Here is a 21,906-nt window from a genome sequence, read left to right as displayed (position 1 = left end):
CAATCTAAGTAAGAATAATGTGCCCTCTCTAACATGAGCACTGCAACAATGGAAGAAATACACAATATTTAATAATTACACAGGTACAGCACTTGCGGAGATTAAGTGATTGGCCCAAAATCGCAGAATGTTGACCTGACGCCAGAACTTTTAATTAATCGCTAATTGGATTTGCAACGTAACTCCAGCTCAGAGAATCACTGAAAAGAAGCATTAGGCAGCACTTAAGTAACTTTGTGTGTCACTTGAGGTCAAGACCAGATGAAATGGAGTGGAAAGCTCCAAAATTATAAGCTACTTAGGTGCAGACGCGGTGCTCCACACCCGCGGCTTTGCTGCTTCCAGGGCTGGTCATGATGAGGCAGGAACAGAAGACTGACTGGCAGCAAGGGTTAGAAAATGACCAATCACTGCACGGCTTCATAATTAAGCCATACTGTGAATGGCCATATCCTTCTGTAAACCAAACCTCCCTGCTCCTCACCTCTGGAGCCAATCTACATTATGCTCTCTTGATGTTTATAGCAGCAAACAGCATAAGAGCAGCATCAGGATTGGCTGGAGCAGGCAAACTAAACGCTCCCCAGGAGACTGGGAAGAATGCGGCTATGATCCCCTGCTCACTAACATTGTGCTGGTAGGAGAGGCATTATGTGCGCATGTCGGGTTGGTCATAGGAAGACACCCATCCAACCTGACATGCGCACATAATGCCTCTCCTACCAGCACAACGTTAGTGAGAAGGGGATCATAGCCACATCTTCATACCCAGACAGTCTTCCTGTGCTGTCCATTATGGTGCCCCACCCACTCATGAAGTGAAAGCCTGCTGCCTGCAATGTGCACTCGGCCTGCAGCTGAAATAAAAGCACAGCAGCGGGGAATATAAATCTTCTAAATACATTTTTATGGGTCAGGGGGCAACAAATACAGGGGTCAACACCTTGATGCCCCCTTGGAGAAACCGCCACTGGCATAAAGAGCCTATCGAAGAGGACTTCCTCTTTGAGACTCTTTCCTCGGCTCATCTCTCCATGCAGTATTTACCAATGTTCAAGGGGATGCTCCTGGCACACCTTCAGGGAACTGGTCAAGGCCCAGGTTATTACCTCTTGAGTTGGCAAAAAGTTCAAGGCTCCCCTTTATACCCCATCTAATTTAGGGGTCAACTCCTACCGCATTCCTTAGTGGTTCATACCGCTGCTATGCAAGCAAATGCTCAGGGCACCATCAATGCTCCTCTGCTGGACAACGAGAGTAAAAGTATAGATGCAGCTGGTAAACATGTCGTACCCAGTCTGCCAACCACTGGCACATAGCCAGTTCCATTGGTTTGCTCTCTAGACCAGGCCCACAGGGAGGAGCAGCATAAAAGGGGACGCAAGTTGGCTGCAGAAGGCAACCATCCGGTGTGCCCTAAATGCATGTGGCACCGCTGCTCAGTGCATTAATTAAAGTGTTCTCCTCTGCAGACATGTCTGGCTTTGTATCTCTGGCTTCAATCCGGATGTTCAACAGCATCCCCTCAACCTGCCCTTCAGCGGGTAACATCTGTTTGGCCCTCAGGATGATGAAATGGTGGAGAAAATCAAGAAAGGCATGAAGACGGCAATTGAAACCTTCCTCATGGAGGTCCATTTACTGCTTCATGAATCGCAAAGGTTCCAATACCATCTCCCCAGGAGCCTACATGTCCTTCCAGCACCAGCCTACCCAACCAACTTCTACAAGGGGCTGCTTCAGGGGTGTCTATCACGGAAATAGTGCCAAAGGTCTTCCCCAGAGGAACGCTCCAGCCAAACAATGTCTTGCCACCCCTTCCCCAGATTACACAACAGCTATTGGGAGATGGTTTCAGATGTTCTTCCCCACCTGGCAATATGTCACCTCAGACCAGTGGGTGTTAGACATTATTCAACATGGTTACTGCCTGGAGCTTATTGCCACACCACCCAAAATACTACCTCACTCAATAGAAGCACAAGACTACGTCTGGAAGCGTGACAGGAGTTAACCAGATTTGAGAGGACATGAACATTTGGGTCCCAGATTCATCTAGTCCAGTCCGTTGGCTGTTCTGATTAGGTAGACCGGTTGTATTCATTTGTTTCCTGCCTTAAGGCTCAAGCATCTATACCACTTCATCTAGGAAAGTTTGTGTTTATCTTTACTCTTCTCGGCATATGAAGACAATTATATTATAAAAGTTGGACCGCTCTGAAAGGCTAGAGTGTCCTGATATGTAGACGGTGCGTATTCAATCTCATGTCTACATGTGCAAACTGGTAAAGGATGAAAGAGATTTTGCTCCAGTATGTCATCACTATGCAGTAATTCCAATATTGTGTGGTCCTGAAGAAGGTGTTTGGACGAGTAATTTGTTCTTACACCAAAATGTGTGTTGACAGTTTTCTCTGAGGAGTGCAGCACATAACAGTGCAGCGGATGAAAACCAACACTGTTTCTCTGTTGTTTGGTGTTTTGTATGTTGGGAAAGGCTGGAATGGGAAATAAATGGTTAGGATGAGAAAGAATGTTGTTGAATTGGAGTAAGAGTGAGTGAACAACTGGGGAGCTCTGTAAATTGTTTCTTTCATCTCGTATTTTTATGTATTTTGTGTTGCAGGTTTTTTTTTTTAATATGTTCATTGTTGTACAGATAGTTTGTAAATATTGATATTATAAATTGATAAGATTATGAAAAATTATGTGAGAAATATTTTGCAGTATTTATGTCATTTATATTTTTGGATAAAATGATTAAGTAAATAAATTGATTTTCCTGAATTGATTGGTTTAAGACATTTGTGTCTGAGGAGGGATCAAAACCGATAGCATTTTTGATACATAGTGGAAGGAATACCGGTCACGTGGGACTTTTTTTCCTTAAAATATGTCACCTCAGACCAGTGGGAGTTAGACATCATTCAACATGGTTACTGCCTAGAGCTTATTGCCACACCACGCAAAGTACTACCCTGCAGACCCGTCCTCTCCCCAGCACACCAGCGGGTCTTCCGTGGAGAGGTCCAAGTGCTCCTTTTCAAAGGGGCCATCGAGCCTGTCCCACAACAACTACAGGGCTCAGGGGTGTACTCCCTCTACTTCCTCATTCCCAAAAAGGACGGGTCCCTCAGGCACATTCTGGACCCTAGGCCCCTGAACGAGTATTTCCTGTCAGAACACTCGCACATATTCACTCTTCAGGATGTCCTACCTCTGCTACAGCAAAGCGATTTCATGGCTGCACTCGACCTCAAAGACACCTACTTCCACATCCTGATTAATCCAGTGCATTGTCGCTACCTCCGGTTTGCGGTAAGTGGTCAGCATTACCAGTTCAAAGTGCTGCCCTTCAGGGTCACCACCACACCCTAAGTGTTTGCCAAATGCCTTTTAGTGTTAGCTGCACACCTGCAAAGACAGGGCATCCATGTTTTCCCATAACTGGACGTTTGGCTGATGGAGAGCACATCGCAACAGCAGTGCCTGTGCACATACCTAAGCCACGGTAGACCACCTACACAGACTGGGCTTTACTATCAATGCAGTAAAGTCCCATCTCCAGCACCTTCAAATTCAACCGTATCTGGAAGCCATCCTCAATGCAGCGGTTGGTAAAGCCTATGCCAGCCCAGCAAGACTCCAGTCCTTCCAAGCGTTGCTGCCTCTTTTTCAGCCAAATCAGCAGGTCACAGTACGAACAGTCATGCACTCCTAGGCATGATGGCCTCCTGCTTCGCCATAGTACCCCACACAAGATTGCATATGCACCCATTGCAAGAATGCTTATTGCATCAGTGGTCTCAAAAGGAGATGGAATACCAACAACTTGTTGCTGGGTCGGCCCTTTCTTGAATTTGTTCCGCAGATCACCATCACAACAGACCCATCTCTCAGTGGGTAGAGGTGCATCCACAAAAAATGACTGTCGAAAACCAGTGGGGTCCCTTCACAAGGGTCTCCACATTAACTATCTGGAGCAGTTAGCTGTCCATCAAGCCCTCAAAGCCTTGGGCAATCCACTATGGATGAATTGGTCAGAGATATATACCAACACTTTTCCACCTCTTCCACTTGCTCAATTTGTGGTTCAGAAGTTACGGCAGACCTCCCTCACCCTCATCCTAGTGGCCTCCATTTGGGCCAGACAACCTTGGTTTACCAATCTCTAAGAACTTTCAGTGGTTCTGGTCAGGAGGCTCCCATTCAGGCTGGGCCTTCTTATGCAGAATCATGGAGAAATCAGGCAACCTGACCCCAAGAATCTCAACCTTAATATCTAGCTCCTGAAGTCTTACAATGTGGTTATCTCAATCTACCTCCAGAATGCATGAAAATTATTAAGGAAGCTTGAAGGCCCACTACTTGTGCCTGCTATGCTGCTAAGTGGAAAGGTTTGTCTGTTACTGCCTCTCAAACCACATTGATCTCCTGGCGTCCACAGTTCAGAACATTGTATGTTACCTTCTGCAACTTAAAACATGTGGTCTAGCTTCACCTCCATTCGGCTGCACTGTCTCTTTTCAGGATTACCGTCATTAAAGTTTTATGGAGGGGCTTAAAAGAGTCATGCCTTCCCGGGTACCTCTGGCCCAGGTGTTGAATCTTAATATTTCCTCACAAGACTTATGGGCTCCCATTTGAGCCCCTTCTGTCATGTCCTTTACAATTTCTTTCTTGGAAAGTACCTATTGCATCACTAAGGTGTGTTAATGAGCTCCAGGCTTTATCTTTTGAAGAATCTTTCTTTCAGGTTCATACAGATAGCTATGTCCTTTTCTCCAACCCTAACTTTCTCTCTAAGGTGGTCTCTCCTTTCCAACAATCACAAAGAAATATCCCCTGCATAGTGTACAAAAATCACTACTCAAAAGAAGCCTTACTAGTGACGTAAAAGAAAAAAAGGAAAAATCCTTATTTTTTTGGTAGACCGTCACCCACCCTAGAAGTGGCATGCTTCATCATCTGGTCTCATTCTTGTCCCTAAAAACCAAGATGGACTTGACCATATTGTAGGGAGCCCTTTGAATATTTTTTCTAGCTGTGGAACCTAAAACGATAAAAATACCTCAGTATCCCTTTATTAACGGTTATTTTGTTATGATTAAAAATAACTTTCAAGGAAGAGGAGTAAGGGTATAATGCTTCTATTACCTTAACTCCTAGTCGACATGTTTCAGCCCTTTAACAACGGCCACTGGGGTCCTGGGCTTTCATCAGGACAAAACAAACCTACTGCCCCAGTTCCAAACATGCACTGCTCTTCTCATGTAGACAAGGTGAGATACTAATCACCTCCAACATGACCTTAATAGATCTTGAGTCTTTTCTGGGGAATTATAAATGCTACATGGGAAGAGGTGGGGGTACGCTGTTGTAGTCACACATTCGTCAATGGGAACATGCTGCCTCTTAACCTACTCAGTCGTCCTGCTCTCTCTGGAACCTTAACCAGTCTATAGAATGCCTAGTTTTCTTTTCACAGCCTGACTCAGTTGCAGAAAGAGCTCTTCATACCTTAGACGTCAAACAAGCCTTGATGTACTATGTAGACTGAACAAATTCATTCGAAAAACCCTACATTTGCCTGTTTCTTTTTCTGAACCACATAAAGGGAAGGTCTAATCTAAGTCGGGCATAGCCAGGTGGATAGTTAAATGTATCTAAACCTGTTACACAAACACTAAAAGAGTTTTGCCTGCTCCTCCTAGGGCCCATTCTACCAGAAATAATGGGTCATCTTTCACCTTCCTTGGAAACATCTCAATAACGAGCATGTGCAAAGCAGCTACTTGGTCTACACCACACACTTTCACTAAGCACCATTTTGCAGATGTATTAGCCCGCCAGCAAGCAAATGTTGGTGATACTGTGCTACGTACCCTCTTTCAGCCTTCTGCAACATCCACAAGCTAGCCACCGCTTGGGGGAGGACTGCTTTCCAGTCTATGCACAGCATGTGTATCTACAGTCACACATGCATGCCTCAAACAGAAAATGTTACTTACGCTGTAAGCATCTGTTTGTGGTATGCAGTGCTGCAGTTTCGCATGCGTCCACCCTCCTTCCTGGATGCCTCTGGCTGTTGCAGTTACCATTATTTTCTACTTCTCTTGCATGGTTGTCTGTCTGTCTCTCTCCTTTCTACATTGTTCTGCTTCAGTTTCATCTTCACCCGCTGTAATGCAATCTAACAATGGAGCCGATGACCATTCGCATTGCAAGCTGTCCTCGGGAGGTTCTTGGTCCTTTAGGTGCAGGTCAGTCCTCTGGGTCCTCAGAGGTTGCTGGTCCCGCTGGATGCGTCACTGTGCAGGTTCTTTGAGTCTGGAGACAGGCCGGTAGGGCTGGGGCCAAGTCAGTTGTCGTCTCTGCGGGGCTTTCAGATCAGCAGTCCTTCTTGTTGTTGTAGGTTGCAGGAATCTGATTTCCTGGGTTCAGGGTCGCCCCTAAATACTCAATTTAGGGGTGTGTTTAGGTCTGGGGGGCAGTAGCCAATGGCTACTGTCCTGGAGGGTGGCTACACCCTCTTTGTGCCTCCTCACAGTGGGGGGCACATCCCTATTCCTATTAGGGGAATCCTCCAACACAAGACAGAGGATTTCTTAAGGCAGGGGTCACCTCAGCTCAGGACACCTTAGGGGCTGTCCTGACTGGTGGGTGACTCCTCCTTGTTTTTCTCATTATCTCCTCCGGACTTTCTGCCAAAAGTAGGGGCTGTGTCCGGAGGGGCAGGCATCTCCACTAGCTGGGATGCCCTGGGGTGCTGTAACAACAGGCATGAGCCTTTGAGGCTCACCACCAGGTGTTACAGATCATGCAGGGGGAGGTGAGAAGCACCTCCACCCAGTGCAGGCTATGTTCCTGGCCACAGAGTGACAAAGGCACTCACCCCTTGTGGCCAGAAACCTGTCTGGTTGTGGAAGGCTGGCAGAAACTGGTCAGCCTAACACTGGTGTTTGGACTGGTATGCAGGGGGCATCTCTAAGATGCCCTCTGTGTGCATTTTTCAATAAATCCCTCACTGGCATCAGCGTGGATTTATTGTGGTGAGAAGTTTGATACCAAACTTCCCAGATTTCAGTATAGCCATTGGACAGTATAGCCTGTTGAGTTCATAATTGACAGACTCCCAGACCATATACTCTTTATGGCTACCCTGCACTTACAATGTCTAAGGTTTAGCTTAGACACTGTAGGAGCATAGTGCTCATTCACTTATGCCCTCACCTGTGGTATCGTGCACCCTGCCTTAGGGCTGTAAGGCCTGCTAGAGGGGTGATTTACCTGTGCCACAGGCAGTGGGATGTGGGCATGGCACCCTGAGGGGACTGCCATGTCGACTTAATCATTTTCTCCCCCCAGCACACACAAGCTGTGAGGCAGTGTGCATGTGCTGAGTGGGGGTGGTCCCTAGGGTGGTATAATACATGCTGCTGCCCTTAGAGACCTTCCCTGGCCACAGGGCCCTTGGTACCAGGGGTACCAGTTACAAGGGACTTATCTGTGTGCCAGGGCTGTGCCCATTGTGGGAACAAAGGTACAGTTTAGGGAAAGAACACTGGTGCTGGGGCCTGGATAGCAGGATCCTAGCACACTTTCAATCATAACTAGCATCAACAAAAGGCAAAAAGTTAGGGGGTAACCATGCCAAGGGAGGCATTTCCGTACAGCTAGTCAATATTTTAATGAGGCCACCATCATCTATCTGTGTCCTTGTGTTTATCTAGATGAATTTTCATATCTGATTGAAATGGAGTCTACATTGAAATTGAGTTTTTAAAAAAAATTTTGGTTTAGATAAATGGCTATATTGCTTTCCAACTGCTTTTTCGAAAAAAAGCAAAATCTGGACGTCCTCCAGTTATGATCAAATTGGTGCCCAAAACAAGGTTACTCTAACTGTCCATCAATAATTTTATTATTTATCATATTTTTGTGAATATAACATTTCTAATACAGATGTGGCTGTGGTATGTTTAGTGTACCCATTGAGTGAAGACAATGCCAAATGACAAACGATAAACTTGTATAACATCTGTCAAAACTAATAAAGAGACAGCAAAATGTATAGCGTTCCAAAACACAATACCTGATAGGGGAGAGCAGGGTGCAAAACATTTTACAGTCATATCTTCAAAAAGGAAGGTAACGTAAAATTAATGAAGGGGAGGCAAAACAAGAAAAACACAAAAGTAAAATCATTCTAATGAAGAGAGAGTCTGAGGTGAATCATATCTACATAAAAGCTATTTAGAGAATATATCAATAATTATTTGAATTAATGTTCATATTATTTTTGCATTGTTTTCACAGCCTGCTACAAAGTCTCAGCTCCTTAGCAGTTAACCTAACAGGTGATGACAGCATGATCAGACCACACACTGGAGATACAGGTATGGCTTTCAATTTCAGAGGACCAATCACATTGATTTAATAGACATGAAGAGCTCCCCAAAAATGCTAATAGAAAGCCTATATAAGTCTACTGAGCCTGGTGCTGATTTGGTTCCTATATTTTCTAAAGTTATGCAGTCTTTTGCTCCCTATTAGCTAGTATAATCAGCATCTCCATTCAAAAATTACTGTCATCTTCCCATATGAGTGGACAGGAAACTAGATTGATGGTGCTAATAATAGCAGTTCCTTCACTCATGGCAAGGTTATAAGGGAGGAGAGGATAAAGTCTTACATTTTCAAACTTTGCTCTTCTTGTATTGGTCCCCGGACGGCGACACAGAGCAGGCCTCCTCCCTAGTGATGCCTGCTGGAGGTGTGGCACACATAGATTTGACTTACCCCCTATATTTGGCACTGTAATTGCCTGAATACTTTCTGGCAGCCTTTATGGGACCAAATAATCTATGCAAGAACATTCATTCATCCACCATCAGTACACCTGGTCCTATTTCATGATGTTGAAAATGTACTGAGCTTGGCACCTTGTTTACAGAGATGCATAGGTACTTCACTGATGGCAGCCAAGTTCTGCATACTTTATTAGAGGCAACCAATGATCTCAATAGTAAATAAATAGTTGACAGAACTGGTAAGGATTGCCCACCAAAGCGTCATATATTAAATCAATGACAAGATATGACCTTTTGATAAAATTTGGTGGTTTTCTTCAACAGGGCGACACAGCGGTAAAGTGAATATAACAGCATCTGTCTGAATGGAGCATGGTTACCCATCCACCTAAGTTACTGGGGAGCCTCAAGCCCCCAAATTAATCACTGGATCTTCAAAGTATCCTCCCAGACCCTCCCATGCAAGCATTCTGATCGAGCACCACTACCCAGACTGGACAAGATGCATGACCCACTTACATTTTGCATTGGGAAAAATTCCTCATAACCTTCTTTCCTGACTCCTCTGCAGTACACGGGCGACAGCTGTTGCTGTTACATCTTTGACAGCTTGTCCTACTTCTCATTAAGTCTAGAGTTGCCTCCATATCTAGTGCTCTGGCACAAGGAGCCCGCTACACATGTATGATTTAACCCACATTGTACGACCTAGCACACCACCCACTGTTTGATTTGAAACTCATGACATGGTAACCTTATGAGATATATGGGACTCAGTCCTCAGCACTGTTTCCGAACCTTTCCCACATCACCTCATTTTGCTTGTTCTGAATGCCCAGCCCCCCCTTTGTCTATCCTTCTCCTACCTTGAGGTTGTCATACTCTGGTACTTATTAAATATAAGAGGTGTTTTGTAAATCCAAACCCTGTAGATAATATTCCATGACTGTATGTCATTTTTTCCCCTAATAAAACATTATTGTCAAACAAGAATAGCATTGACCCTGAAGGATCTGAACCTATACTGGCACTACAGGATTTGAGTAGTACCTTCATGGTCGGTGAATTACACAGGTGGCATGCGCAGTGGCTGGATCGGCACAGACGAGTAACAGAATGTGGAGTGGGCACCTAGGCGATTCTTCAGTAGAGGAGCTGGTCAGTGCTTATTTTGGGTGCGCTCCTGGTTTGAAAAAAGGTTGATAGAGCCCGAAGCTGGCATTTGCATTGAGTCTCATTCCTACTGAAAGCTGTAGAGGCCTCCACTAACAGCAAGACACCAGAGGAGATGGCCTTTGTACCCAGAAAAGTAGCCAGCAAAGGACTTCAGTGGTCCCTATGCTCGATATCTCAGTCTCATTAATACCAGTGGCTGCAATGCTGTGCTGCTAAGAAATTACTGCTGTCTTTGACCACTGTAACCTTTATGATGCAGAATTGTTGTTAATACTGTCCTGAGAGAAAAAGGTTAATTTCCTAACAAGTAAGAGAATTGGAATTAAAATCCAAGATCCTAAGCAGAAGAGTGAGGGAAACTTACAAAGCTTGAGGTGCACATCCCACTCCATAAAAGTTAGATAGAATTCATAACTCCTCACTGTGTACTCTGACGTCACAAGAAAGACAGCAATGTAGGTCATCCACTGTGTGTGAAAATCAATTGTAGCAAACAAGAAAGGGAGGCATGATAAGTATAGAGTTTAAAGTTCAGTAAGATTTCAGATTCCAGTCCTTTTGCAATCAGGGAACTCTAACAGGAAAATCAATGGGCTCCTAAGATGACTTCAAAAACAAAGAGCAATATCCGACAGAGGCCGAGCCACCAATATGAAGAGGGGTCTCCAACAACATTACAATTACAACATTAATTAGCAATATGTAAGCTGTTGTCAATTAGTCAAGTATGAATGTATCCAAAGAAGTTACCGCGCTGGGGAAAGGAGTGTCAGCAAGTTGAGGTCACTGACTGAGGTGTAACTAACAAGAGGAAAATCAAGGAAATGATAGAACATCGCTGACCTCCACAGGAAAGACTAGATTGCAAACAAAACAATCAAGGCACTACAACATCCAGAATTATAGGCGTACATCAAAACACAAACAAAGAGACGAAGGATGAGTTAAGGACTTCAGGAAGAAATCACATTTCATCAGGCCACCAAGTGATTTTTCAGAGACACTAGTGGAGAGCCCACCACTTTAACAAGTGTATCAGAGTCTCCACCTCTGATAATAATAGAAAGTTTTAAAAGGATGAGGTATAGTTGTGTATATCAATGAATGGTGATAATTATATTCCTTGTCATGCTGGCAAGGACGCTGAAAATCAATCCGGAAACCATAACATTTATAAAGAAAAAAAAGTCAACGCAGATTAAGACATTTATTCAAGTAGATTTTTATGCTGACATTTTTCACTCACGTTAGTGCCAATAGCTATGCATACACTTGCAAATATGGAAAACATTCAAGGGAGCTCTGAAATCCTCATGAGATCAGGAAATGGCAAAGCAGAAAAATTAAGGTCTCAAGTGCCACTTTTGAGACCACACCAGAGGGATCACCAGCTGCCAACGACTCCACTTGCACCATTCCAGCAGCATTCAAGGAAGGACCAATGATTCTAGTTCCTCTTTGCTGGATTTGGACTAAAAAAGTTTGTGATCTTGTAAGAAGAAAGGTTAAATGTACATACGTGCCACAAACCTCAGCTTGAGTTGGAGTGGAAGATAGAAGTTGCAGGGGTTTCCTTCCTATGGATATAACAGGCCGCAGGGGAGAGGGGTAGGATCGGAGAAGGTACACATGGCAAATAAAGGGCTATACGGCCTTCAAACAATTGTTTTGTTTTTAAACGTTTATTTCACTTAAGATCTACATATATGAAGAAAAAGTGTTGTTATTAACCCAGAAAGTTCCTCCAAACCAGAACTGTTTGTTGTGTCGCGTTCCTGCCTAGAAGACTGTGTAAACTAGGTGTTTATTTTGATTTTTTTTAAAGTTCATATTTCTCTGTTGTCCCTCCAAAAGAACCGTGTAAGTATGGAAGATGACCCAAGATATCGTTTCCTTCTGGTAACAAATTCTTCCAACTACCTATTATTCAAGTCAAGAATTCCTATTGTGAAATTTTGTTTGTCAGTACTTCTATAATCTTTCCACAACGCACTGTCTTTGTTCAATAGTTCTTTTGTATCTGCCATTCCTTGGTGTATAAAACTCAAAGATTTTAGTTTCCAACAGTCACTACCCAGCTGTTGCTTTAAATAGGCTGCATTTGACTGTGTTCAACTTAGTAGTATGATTTGTAGATCATTAGTTTCAAATTACAATTATGTTGTCTATATTATTTATATCCTGGGATTGTTTTTTGACCTTCTTAATGGAAGATAGGGATATTTCAGTTAATGCAAGTCTCCTTTTGAGCTCAGTTTAATTTCTCCTTGAAACTCTATTATGTATCACATTTTAGAATCAAGAGCACACATTACTATCTTTAAAGAATTATGGTCAATTTCAAAAGAATTGCGGTCAATCTTGTTTGCTATTGAAAATTAAAATATTTCATTTGTATATACTTTACTGCTGTGCAAAATGTACAATGTTATGCAAATATTGTTTGCAAAGGAAGTGTTGGCTGAGATAATATGGATATCTAAGATGTAAGCAATAACCGCAGACCACTTAATTGTGATATTTTTAATATCATGGAGGCAAGTGAGTTCTTTGGTTGCTTCACTCTCCTCCCTTAGCCTATCTTAGTGTTAAAATCACATGACACATTGTGTGTGTTAGTAGTAGTCCATTTCTTAGAACAGGGCATAACTAACCTATGCAGAACCCTTTTCTAAGAGCTGATACCAACGTTAAACAACAATATGGTTTCTGTGCAAGGTAGAATGAATATAGAGGATGCTTATGATGTATTTTAAGGGTTCCAGTTGGGTTTGGCATGTTCCCCCATTGCTACTTTATTTTTATTTACTAACATTAGCCATATATGTTTATGAGTTTACCATGTACCTTGTACTTTGGTCATATGGGTTCTATTCCCTGCTTTGTCAGTATACACAATATCGAGAAAAATTGGGCAAATCAGTTTATCACTCAGGGCCTCAGGCTTTTAGTGTTTTTAAATATGTACACTTTGGAATGTAAAACAAATGAATACACACTGTGTTGCCAATGGTATGCTCCCACCGGCCCTGTCCTGACCATGCTCTGGTTTTAACTGAACCAATACTCGCTATGCTGATTTTAAGACACTATGGGCCTGATGTACAAAGCCATTTTGTGGTCACAGAGTTTGTGACCGCAAAATGGCTTTTTTAAAATCTATTATACTCATTTTGCGATGCTGTAACATGTTACTGAATTACATAATGGGTTTAGAAAGGCATAACAAATCTATATTTTGGAGGAGCGTGTTAGGTCTTCCTTCGGAATAACGATTTGTTATGGTATGGTGTACTGAAGTATGCAAGAAAATGATGGATGGAATGCTTGAATTAATCTCAGCTACTGGTAATTACTGGAGGCAGCCTCCCAGTCCATTGTTAGCTTGCACACCCTGTCACTTCAGGTTCGTCCCAGCCATATGCAAATCAGCCTTCACCCTGCTCAAATGAGAACAGCCAGGCTAGGTACCCCCTGAACTGGAACATCAGATTGGGCTCTTCAGTCGGGTGTAGCTTGGTCCCAGTGGCACAGTGAGCACAGGACCCATGTCTTGGCATACCTGTAACATGTAGGGCGTCACACTAAAGTATACAAAAAAACGTGATGAATGGAATGCGTGAATTAATTTCAGCCATTGGTAATTACTCAGGCTGCATTGCAATCCATCGTAATATTGCACGCCATACCACCTCAGTTTGGACCCAGCCATATGTATATCAGCCTTGACCCTGCTACAATAGGAACATTCCAGGCTGAAATGCCAGGCCCTCCCTGAACTGCAACACAGGCAACCCGGGTATGGACAGCCGTGTGTACAGTGCACACTGTGCCACTAGGAATAACCTCTGCTTGACTGATGAGCCCCAATAAGGGGGTAACTGGTTTTGGGTTGCTTGTTTTCAAGTATCTGTCAGGTTTTGTGACTGTAATTAGTCACAAAATACTAAAAAAGTTACAGACTCCAGAGTTGTAATGGTAATGCATTCAACCCTTGGAACCCCTTGCCGTTTGTGAATGTTAAAAAAAAAGTTTGTGGGGTTGTAGGAGTAGGTAGTGGTCCCGGGGAACACTGTCAACTCTCAAACATACGATGAAAAAAAACCCTTTTCTTTTCAAATGCTTCCCCGTGTCTTTTAAAGAAAATGAGCTATGTTTGAATGTAACGCAGTCTCATGCGTGATGGTCTGCTGATCCCATCAGGCCACCATCACTGTAATAGCATCTAATCGCAGTGGGTTGCAAGTTGCTACCTTTTTTCAGTAATGTTCATGGGATAAGTCGGATTGTGACCCACTTCAATTTGGACTTTTGTGAACCAACCAATTAGTACATAGGCCGGCTCACAAAATTATTTTTCAAAAGGTTGGTACACCGTTTGCCACCATGTTTTGGAATCGGTGTTTCTACATCAGCCCTCTATTGGTTTCTAGGATTGTATCTCTGTAAACAGCTCTTTGGAGCTATGTATTCAGTGTATTAAATTATTTAAATAACATTAAAAAAAACAAGCACACTATCCATGCATGTTGTTCTATTGAAAACATTTACTTAGCACTTGGACCAAATAACTGGCCTGTGGTGTGCCCATTATGAATAGAAAATAATTAAATTAGTAACTGAGCTATCTTTTCAATCATAATAAATTTACATGTTCTGATGCACACATTCAGGATATTTGGTTTGAAGAGCAATGGAGTTTTAAACCCTTGTAGCGTCAGTGTTAATTTTCTTAATGGAAAAAATGCCTAGATTAACAGGAATACAAAATAGCAGGAGACGGTTTGGAGCACAAACATCCTAAAATACATATTGTATTATCAAAAACTAGTATTACATATTTGATTGAATCATAATTGCTATCAGGTTAAAAGGAAGTTGACAATCAAAATATTTTGTTAGTCCAACTAGAGTAAAGCAAATAAGGAAAATATGTTAAGGAGCTTTTTCCTACATGGTATCTTACAGATCTCTTTTTATCACTTTCTTAAAGAGATCTCTCTTGCTAGTATTGATGCCGAAAGCCTGGTATACGGAAGTCCTCAGCTGTCCAAAAGAACCAAAGGAATTATTGTATCAGCAATTCAGTTTGGAGCCCACACCAGTGCTGCCAGGACACAGGCACAGATCATCAGCAAGCTCTCACGGAAAGGCAAAGACACACTTGGAGCACCAAGATTTAGGAAGGTAAGCTCTAACAACTCACTGTGGTACAACAAATGAGCTGGGCTACCATTGGCTAGAAGGTGAAAATGTGGGTCCATATGCAAATCAATTGGCTGATGCAGTGAGATGATTTAGATGTTACTGCTGCACACATAGAGGTAGGCAGGGGCTCAGTCCATCTTAAAGATACCAGCAGTTTATTTTCCACTTTGACTGCTTCATCAGTGGTAAAGGGGAGTGGGCACGGAAATGGACACCCTTTCTAAACTCTACTTATTGGGGAGCCATGTAACTCCAAAACTCCCACTTGTGAACAGCATCTGAACATGTACCTTATAAAGGGCAAACACATTCAAATCACGTAAAGTAATAGTAAACACATGTTCATGCTCAGCTTAACCTGATGTGCCACTATCCATCAACTTGTGCCCATAACATGTGGCATCATTTTGTATGGGGACACTCAAGTAAAGAGGCCTATACATGCCCACATCTCATGCTTCTAGACTGTGTCCTAAAAAAGGGTACCCATCAGCATCCTGCCTACCTGCACTTCTTATATTCTAGGAGGTACTCCACTCAAATCTGTACAACAACTTCCAGAACTAGTCAAGCTCCTAAACAGTGCTTCAAAGTGCCAGGAATCAATTTCTCAAGGCATTTTCCATGGACCACACAATATTATTCATACTTGCCGAAGTTGGGTGTGTGCATATTCATGATGTCCACACTCACAACTGGGCCATTCAGGCGCTCTTCTTCTAACATCTGTATAAAGGCTGGCACAATTCAGCAACTCTGAAAGTGATATTGTGTAGGCATGTGGCAAAATGCAAACATGTTACCCTGCGCAGCTATTGGTTCAGTCAAATTTTTACAGTGTATTTAGGGCTTTCAGACAGAGAAAAGCAAGTTTTTAATAAAAGTGTTTACCACTTAATTACATTTTGATAAACATTAAAACACTGTGCACATTTTTCTAACTGCTTCTTAAGTTGATTCAGCAGGGAAAAGCAACTGCATGCAGTGAAATGGCACCCTCTTCCCACCACATCCTGCAGTAGCTCACATACAGTGGCCACTGGTATGCCACAGTCATGAGCAATCTACTTAGGTGCTGTTTTTAAAAACCCTTTTGACTGCCTTAAGCAAAAATATTTGCCTAACAAACATGGGCAAGGTACTTTGAAAATACTCAAAGGGACCAGCCAAAATAAACGCAGAGGTTTTTATTATTAACAACAGAGAAAAAAGCAGATGTTTCTGTGTAACTTGTAGGAAAAGATGGCGTGGACCTGCAAATAAGTCTATAATGAGAATTTTCCTTTTTCTCTGTCCATACATAAAAGTGCACAGGGTGGCAGTTCCTGACTGCTCATAGACCAGTTTACTCTGCCACTCTACTTTCTTAAGTCTGTTGTTTATCACAGGTCTCCCTAGTAATCTCTTTGAGAGTTCTCTAAAGTTTCAGAGAGGTCGAAGTAGTGCTACTCAGAGTCAGTAACTAAACAAACACAAGGACGTATCACCAAGATTACACTCATTGTATTTACTTATTTATAATTTAATATTTGATCTTTACCTTTTTTGAAGGTGGCAGTGTTTATTGATGATCTGAATATGCCAGTACCAGAACAGTATGGTGCCCAGCCTCCTCTTGAGTTGATACGACAGTTCCTAGAACTAGGCGGGTTTTTCGACACTAAGCAACTGTCATGGAAGGTATATTATACATTTCAGTAAAATGTATTCAAAAGTATGTTTTGCATTAGGTTTTCTCTTTATGCTATACATTGCAGATCATATCAAGTTGAAATTAACCTGATGTGTAAAGTCAAAATTTCCTTCCTGATCCAGAGAATCATGGACGGTTGCATTTGCCACTCTAAAATGCAATAAGCTCATGTATAAATATGGCTTTACAAATCTAGACTGGCATGAGTTTTTGGTAGATTGACATATCTGTTACAAGGTAAGTCACTGGTGCTGTACCACCCCATGCAGCTCATCAGTAGTTAGGAACTAGCATCAGATTAACACGATTCACCAGGGGAGGAAAGGTTGTTACCTGTATATGACTTCAGACTGCTGCCACCTTGCAGGACTTGTTATGCAAATGGAAGAACAAAATGCGGCAGCATACTTATGTCGTGCGGATGTGGTAAAAGGTTATGTTGCAAAAAATTGTATAGAACAACATTTGCCAAATCTTTTCTACAGCACAGAAACATAGATAAATAAGAGTAACATCAATTTGGAAGAAAGAAGTGTGGGAATTCTAAGGTATCAAGACAGAGTGGTGTTTTAGATGGTGTGATTGGTCAGTGAAGTCAGTTGAAGCAAAAAATGTAATTTTGCTAGAATGTCCATTGATGCCTGAACCGTATGCTTCATGTAGTCTTATGTATATTGTAAAAATTGTGTTGATTGGTAGAGTAGGATAGTAAAATCATAACTTTATTCGTTGCCAAGTCGCACATTGCTGTGCCTGAGAATTTAAGGATGTCAGATGATGTTGCAGGTGTTTTCCACTTAGGACGGCTCCCATATAAATATACTTAATACTGAAAAAATAATTAATGATGACAGATCCATCATATTGGTATGGGTAACCTTTTGTCACCTTATAAGATTCCTGGAGGTAGATCGTCACAATGAGGGTCCCTTTCCTGGAATCAGATAACTAATGTCCTTCACATGCTTGGTATTGTCTCCCAGAACACAGAATACATTGATTGTTTTTCCTGCCTGAAACTGGCACAGTTTCATTACTGGTCCCATACAGACGGTCTTACACATTTCCTGTCAGTGTAAGGACCCCACAGTGTGTGTCTGCAATAGGTGAGCCTACGGCAGCTCTGCGATCAGAATCAGTGCCTCCTCCACATTGTAAATTACTTTGAAGGGAGGCTGAGTTGGGTGGAAAGGACATCCACTGATTCTTAGTGGAACCTCCTTACCACCACCTCTGTATGAAGCCCATCATCATGTAATCTATACTATTCTCTTTGCTGATTATATGTCTGAAAATTTCCCAGAAACGGCCTGGAACCCGAAAACATTCTGCATGCTCAGGGCCCAGTGCTCTAGACAAAGAAAATTGGTGGCTCCAGGTAGTTAGCCCCATGAAAGCAGAAGAGCCACCATGAATGAGGAATATAATGGTTCTAAGTACTCAAGCGACCATGACTCCCATTTAACTCCTTCTTCTTGGCCAGAGTAAAAGAAATGTAATAATAGGAGATTGAGATCTGTAACTGAAACCTTTACTCTAGGCACAGGCATTCCTTCAGGAAAATTAGGAAGAGAATAGCCCCTTCTGCAAACTGTGAAGCAGAGCTTGGTTTGGAGTAGTTCAGAAGATGACTCTTGGATGAGGTTTCTAAAACCAACTCTCCTGAGGGGAGGTTGTTTGCTTAAACCGTACGGCACCATTTTTGGCACAGTATGATTCTTTCAAAGACAATTTTCTATCAAAAATGTTTAATTTGAAGAAACACTTGGCCTCTTAATTCCCCTAACCCCCTTTGTCCATATCCCAAAGTGCAAATCAAGGGTTAGGGATCTTCTGGCTTGGGGTAGCTCTGGCTACGGCACATGGGCTAACAATTGATTAGCTCAAGGTGTCAAGTTCTGGTTGTAGAGGATGTCCCAGTGTTCACTGTCTCAGCAGCCTAAATATTCACCAATTCCCTTCGTTCACCTTATGCCTGACTGGATAAAACCCAGATCATTGTGACTGAGTGTGAATGTTTGCATTGTTCAGCATTCCGTCCATCATCTGTTCTTTTTGCTTTTGTCGCCCTAGGTGGGAAGGGTATGCCCAGACATGGGTCCCGTGCACACTGCACCACTGGATTCAACCTAGTCTGGCTGATGAGGGGTGATATCCCAAACCCGGTCCCAGGATGCTTCTTTCCCATCCAGGGAGGACAGGCCTTGGCAGATCGGACTGGGTTGTTCCCACGGGGAGCAGGGTCAAGACTGATTTGTATTTTGCTGGGTCCAAGCTGGGGTGGCGTGGTGGGCAAAAAATAATGGATTAAACTCAGATCCTTGTGACTGGAGGTGAATGTTTGTATTGTTCAGCATTCCGTCCATCACCAGTTCTTTTTGCTTTTGTCACCCTAAGTGGGAAGGGTATGCCCAGTCCTGGGTCCCATGCTCACTGCACCACTGGATTCAAGCTAGCCTGGCTGCTGAGGGGTGATACCTTGAAACCGGTCCCAAGATGCTTGTTTCCAGTCCAGGGAGGACCTGGCTTGGACAGTTCTCATGGGGAGCAAGGTCAAGACTGATTTGCATATGGCGGGGTCCAAGCCTGGGTGGGGTAGTGGGCAATGACAATGTTGGATTAAACCCTGATACTTCTGACGGGGGAGAATGTTTGCATTGTTCAGCGTTCCATCAATCATCTGTTCTTTTTACTATATTTTAGAACACTCCTGATAAGTCAGGGGGCTCCTTGAAGGGTCACTTTCTAGTGAAAAATCAAGAACATAGAAAACCCAGATACTTTTCAGAAGAGAACACTGATCAGCACCAGGAAAACTTCATGAACCAAGATATTCAGAGATGAAATCCAGTAAAAATTTGGGGCTTGAAAATATATGACAAGGTGTTATGCCTGTGTGGGTACTTAAATTGAATTTGCGAGGTCTACTGAATATGGCAACATCTTCTGCGACCATTTTGGCATGTATTCATTCTTCCTTAGGTAGAACCCCATACCCATTTTATATTTCTCTGAAAGGGATATAAAGAGTTTAGGAACATTACCAACCAGGGCCTCGTACACACTTGAAAACCTTTTTGTTTTAAGACTCCCATTGGGTAGGTGAGCCTCAGCTGGGGTGAAATGTGGGGCAACCTGTGGTCCTGCAAGATGAGAACCCAAACCATATCTAAGCTACAGATTTTTAGAGAACTGAGATTTGTGAATGTCATATTTGGTGGACAAATCCATAAATGACTTGATATGGTTGATTCTTCAGATATCACCTGATTGATATATAAATAAAGAGTCCCTGAAACAGAAATTAGGCAGAACTGCAACCTGATACAGACAGTCTAAGACTGAACTCTTTACAACTCTTTGCTGTCCATGTAATGGAAGTATAGGTATATGTACAATGCTCTATTCAGTAGGCTTTTAGGTGGAGTCATTTCAGTAAAGTCTCTTCTTTGTTTGGTTCAGCACATCCAGGATGTGTCGCTGATTGCTGCGTGCGCTCCACCAGGTGGTGGGAGAAATGAGATCAGCCCTCGACTCCTCAAACACTTTTGCATACTGGCTCTGCCTCAGCCTTCCATACAGAGTTTGCAGCATATCTTCCAGGTAAAGTATGTTTTTGGCACATATGAAAGCAGAATACCTAGTTGATAAGCATAAAAATTACACATATAGCTAAAGTCTGTGTTTGAACTTATAGGAGCAATATGGTTGTGAGTTTGAATGCCAGTGAGTGCTATTTTCTTTTTAACGTCATGTTTCCTCAAGGTGTATACCATGTGTTCCTTCTCGTTTATGTAATATTTTAGTCTAACTAACTCAAATGTATTGGTTAAGAAGACAATGTGAATCATAAATGTTTGATCTCTTGTCCGAAGAGAGTAACAGTATGAAATACACAGTTGGGTTTTCTCATTAGTCAAGACTACCTATCCCCAGCAAACAGTCTGTTTTTAGTTGCTCTAAGGGAAAGAATGCTTAGTGATACTATTGCAAAAAAAACACAAGTTCCACAGAAGCCGCTTTTCTCTGGGAAGGCCAGTATCTTTCCCCAAAAATTATGTCATATTGGAATAATATTAATGTGGGCCAAAAAGATGTTGAGCCTGGGATTTATTCCCCTTCGCCAGCAGCATAAACATCCTACTTCTCAGACTTCTGAAGATGGTGGTTATCCTTCCAACAGAAACATTCCTAACTCATTCATCAATTCTGCCTCACCCCACTGGTAGCTTTGCAAGTATCAACTGGGTGATCTGGAGTGGCTGATCCTCTACAAAGATATTAAAGTACTCTGACCTGCCCAAAGCACCAGTGAAGACATCTTTTGGCCTTCAAAATGTGGTCTCTTTTCTTAAATCTGCAAACCATGTTCAGTGCAGCATTATGTACAAGTTGCACCCTTTGAAGAAGACATTTGGGAATGCCAAATGCAAGAATCTACATTACTTCTTCAATGCATAATGTCACTCCAAAGTCTTTCAAATTAGCAACTGTTATTACCACCCATAAAGCCATTAATCACTCCTTTTGGATGTTGATGTCCATTAGCCACTAGTGACAGGTGATGCTCCAGGTGATGTTTCAAACAAATCAAGCAAAGGAATTGGAGGGTGTTATCTGTCCATCACATATCCTCCCCAAATTATCCTATTTACAGAAAAATGTGGCATTCTCTGAGGTTTTTTAACCTACAGTGAGGGTAGAAACCATATGTAGAAGTATTCCTATTGCTTTATGTTTTACAGATACCACCAGGGCTATCCTTTTCAGATTGCATTGACCCTCACCCACCTAGGTGGCATGTTTCATTATTAGGTCCTGCTCCACGCTGGATGGGCGGTGCAATTCCCAGTGGGCCCCTCAACATGGGGCCCTTTTTGGTGGGGATCTTTTTCCTGCCCTTGGGGGTATAGTGAATCATTGGTGATAGTGGGTGTGGGTTCAGTGAGGAGCAGGATCCAATGAGGAAGTATGCTACCGAGGTGGGTAAGGGTGCGTGCATCCTGAAAAGGACAC

At 42.6% G+C, this 21,906-nt stretch overlaps 1 protein-coding gene across 1 annotated transcript in view; it reads left to right on the top strand.

Annotated features, from left to right (window-relative positions):
* DNAH14 (dynein axonemal heavy chain 14) overlaps positions 1–21,906 on the top strand; it is a 923,784-nt gene that overhangs the window by 460,188 nt on the left and 441,690 nt on the right. Inside the window, exons 47-50 of the mRNA XM_069236199.1 lie at positions 8,320–8,399; positions 14,983–15,176; positions 16,749–16,877; positions 20,353–20,493. Of these exons, the coding sequence (XP_069092300.1) occupies positions 8,320–8,399; positions 14,983–15,176; positions 16,749–16,877; positions 20,353–20,493 (544 nt within the window). The remainder of the gene's footprint in view (positions 1–8,319; positions 8,400–14,982; positions 15,177–16,748; positions 16,878–20,352; positions 20,494–21,906) is intronic.

The sequence above is a fragment of the Pleurodeles waltl genome, chromosome 5, assembly GCF_031143425.1.
Source record: "Pleurodeles waltl isolate 20211129_DDA chromosome 5, aPleWal1.hap1.20221129, whole genome shotgun sequence".
Classification (NCBI taxonomy): Eukaryota; Metazoa; Chordata; class Amphibia; order Caudata; family Salamandridae; genus Pleurodeles; species Pleurodeles waltl.
Note: the sequence above shows the minus strand (reverse complement) of the source record. Positions and strands in the feature narration are given on the sequence as shown.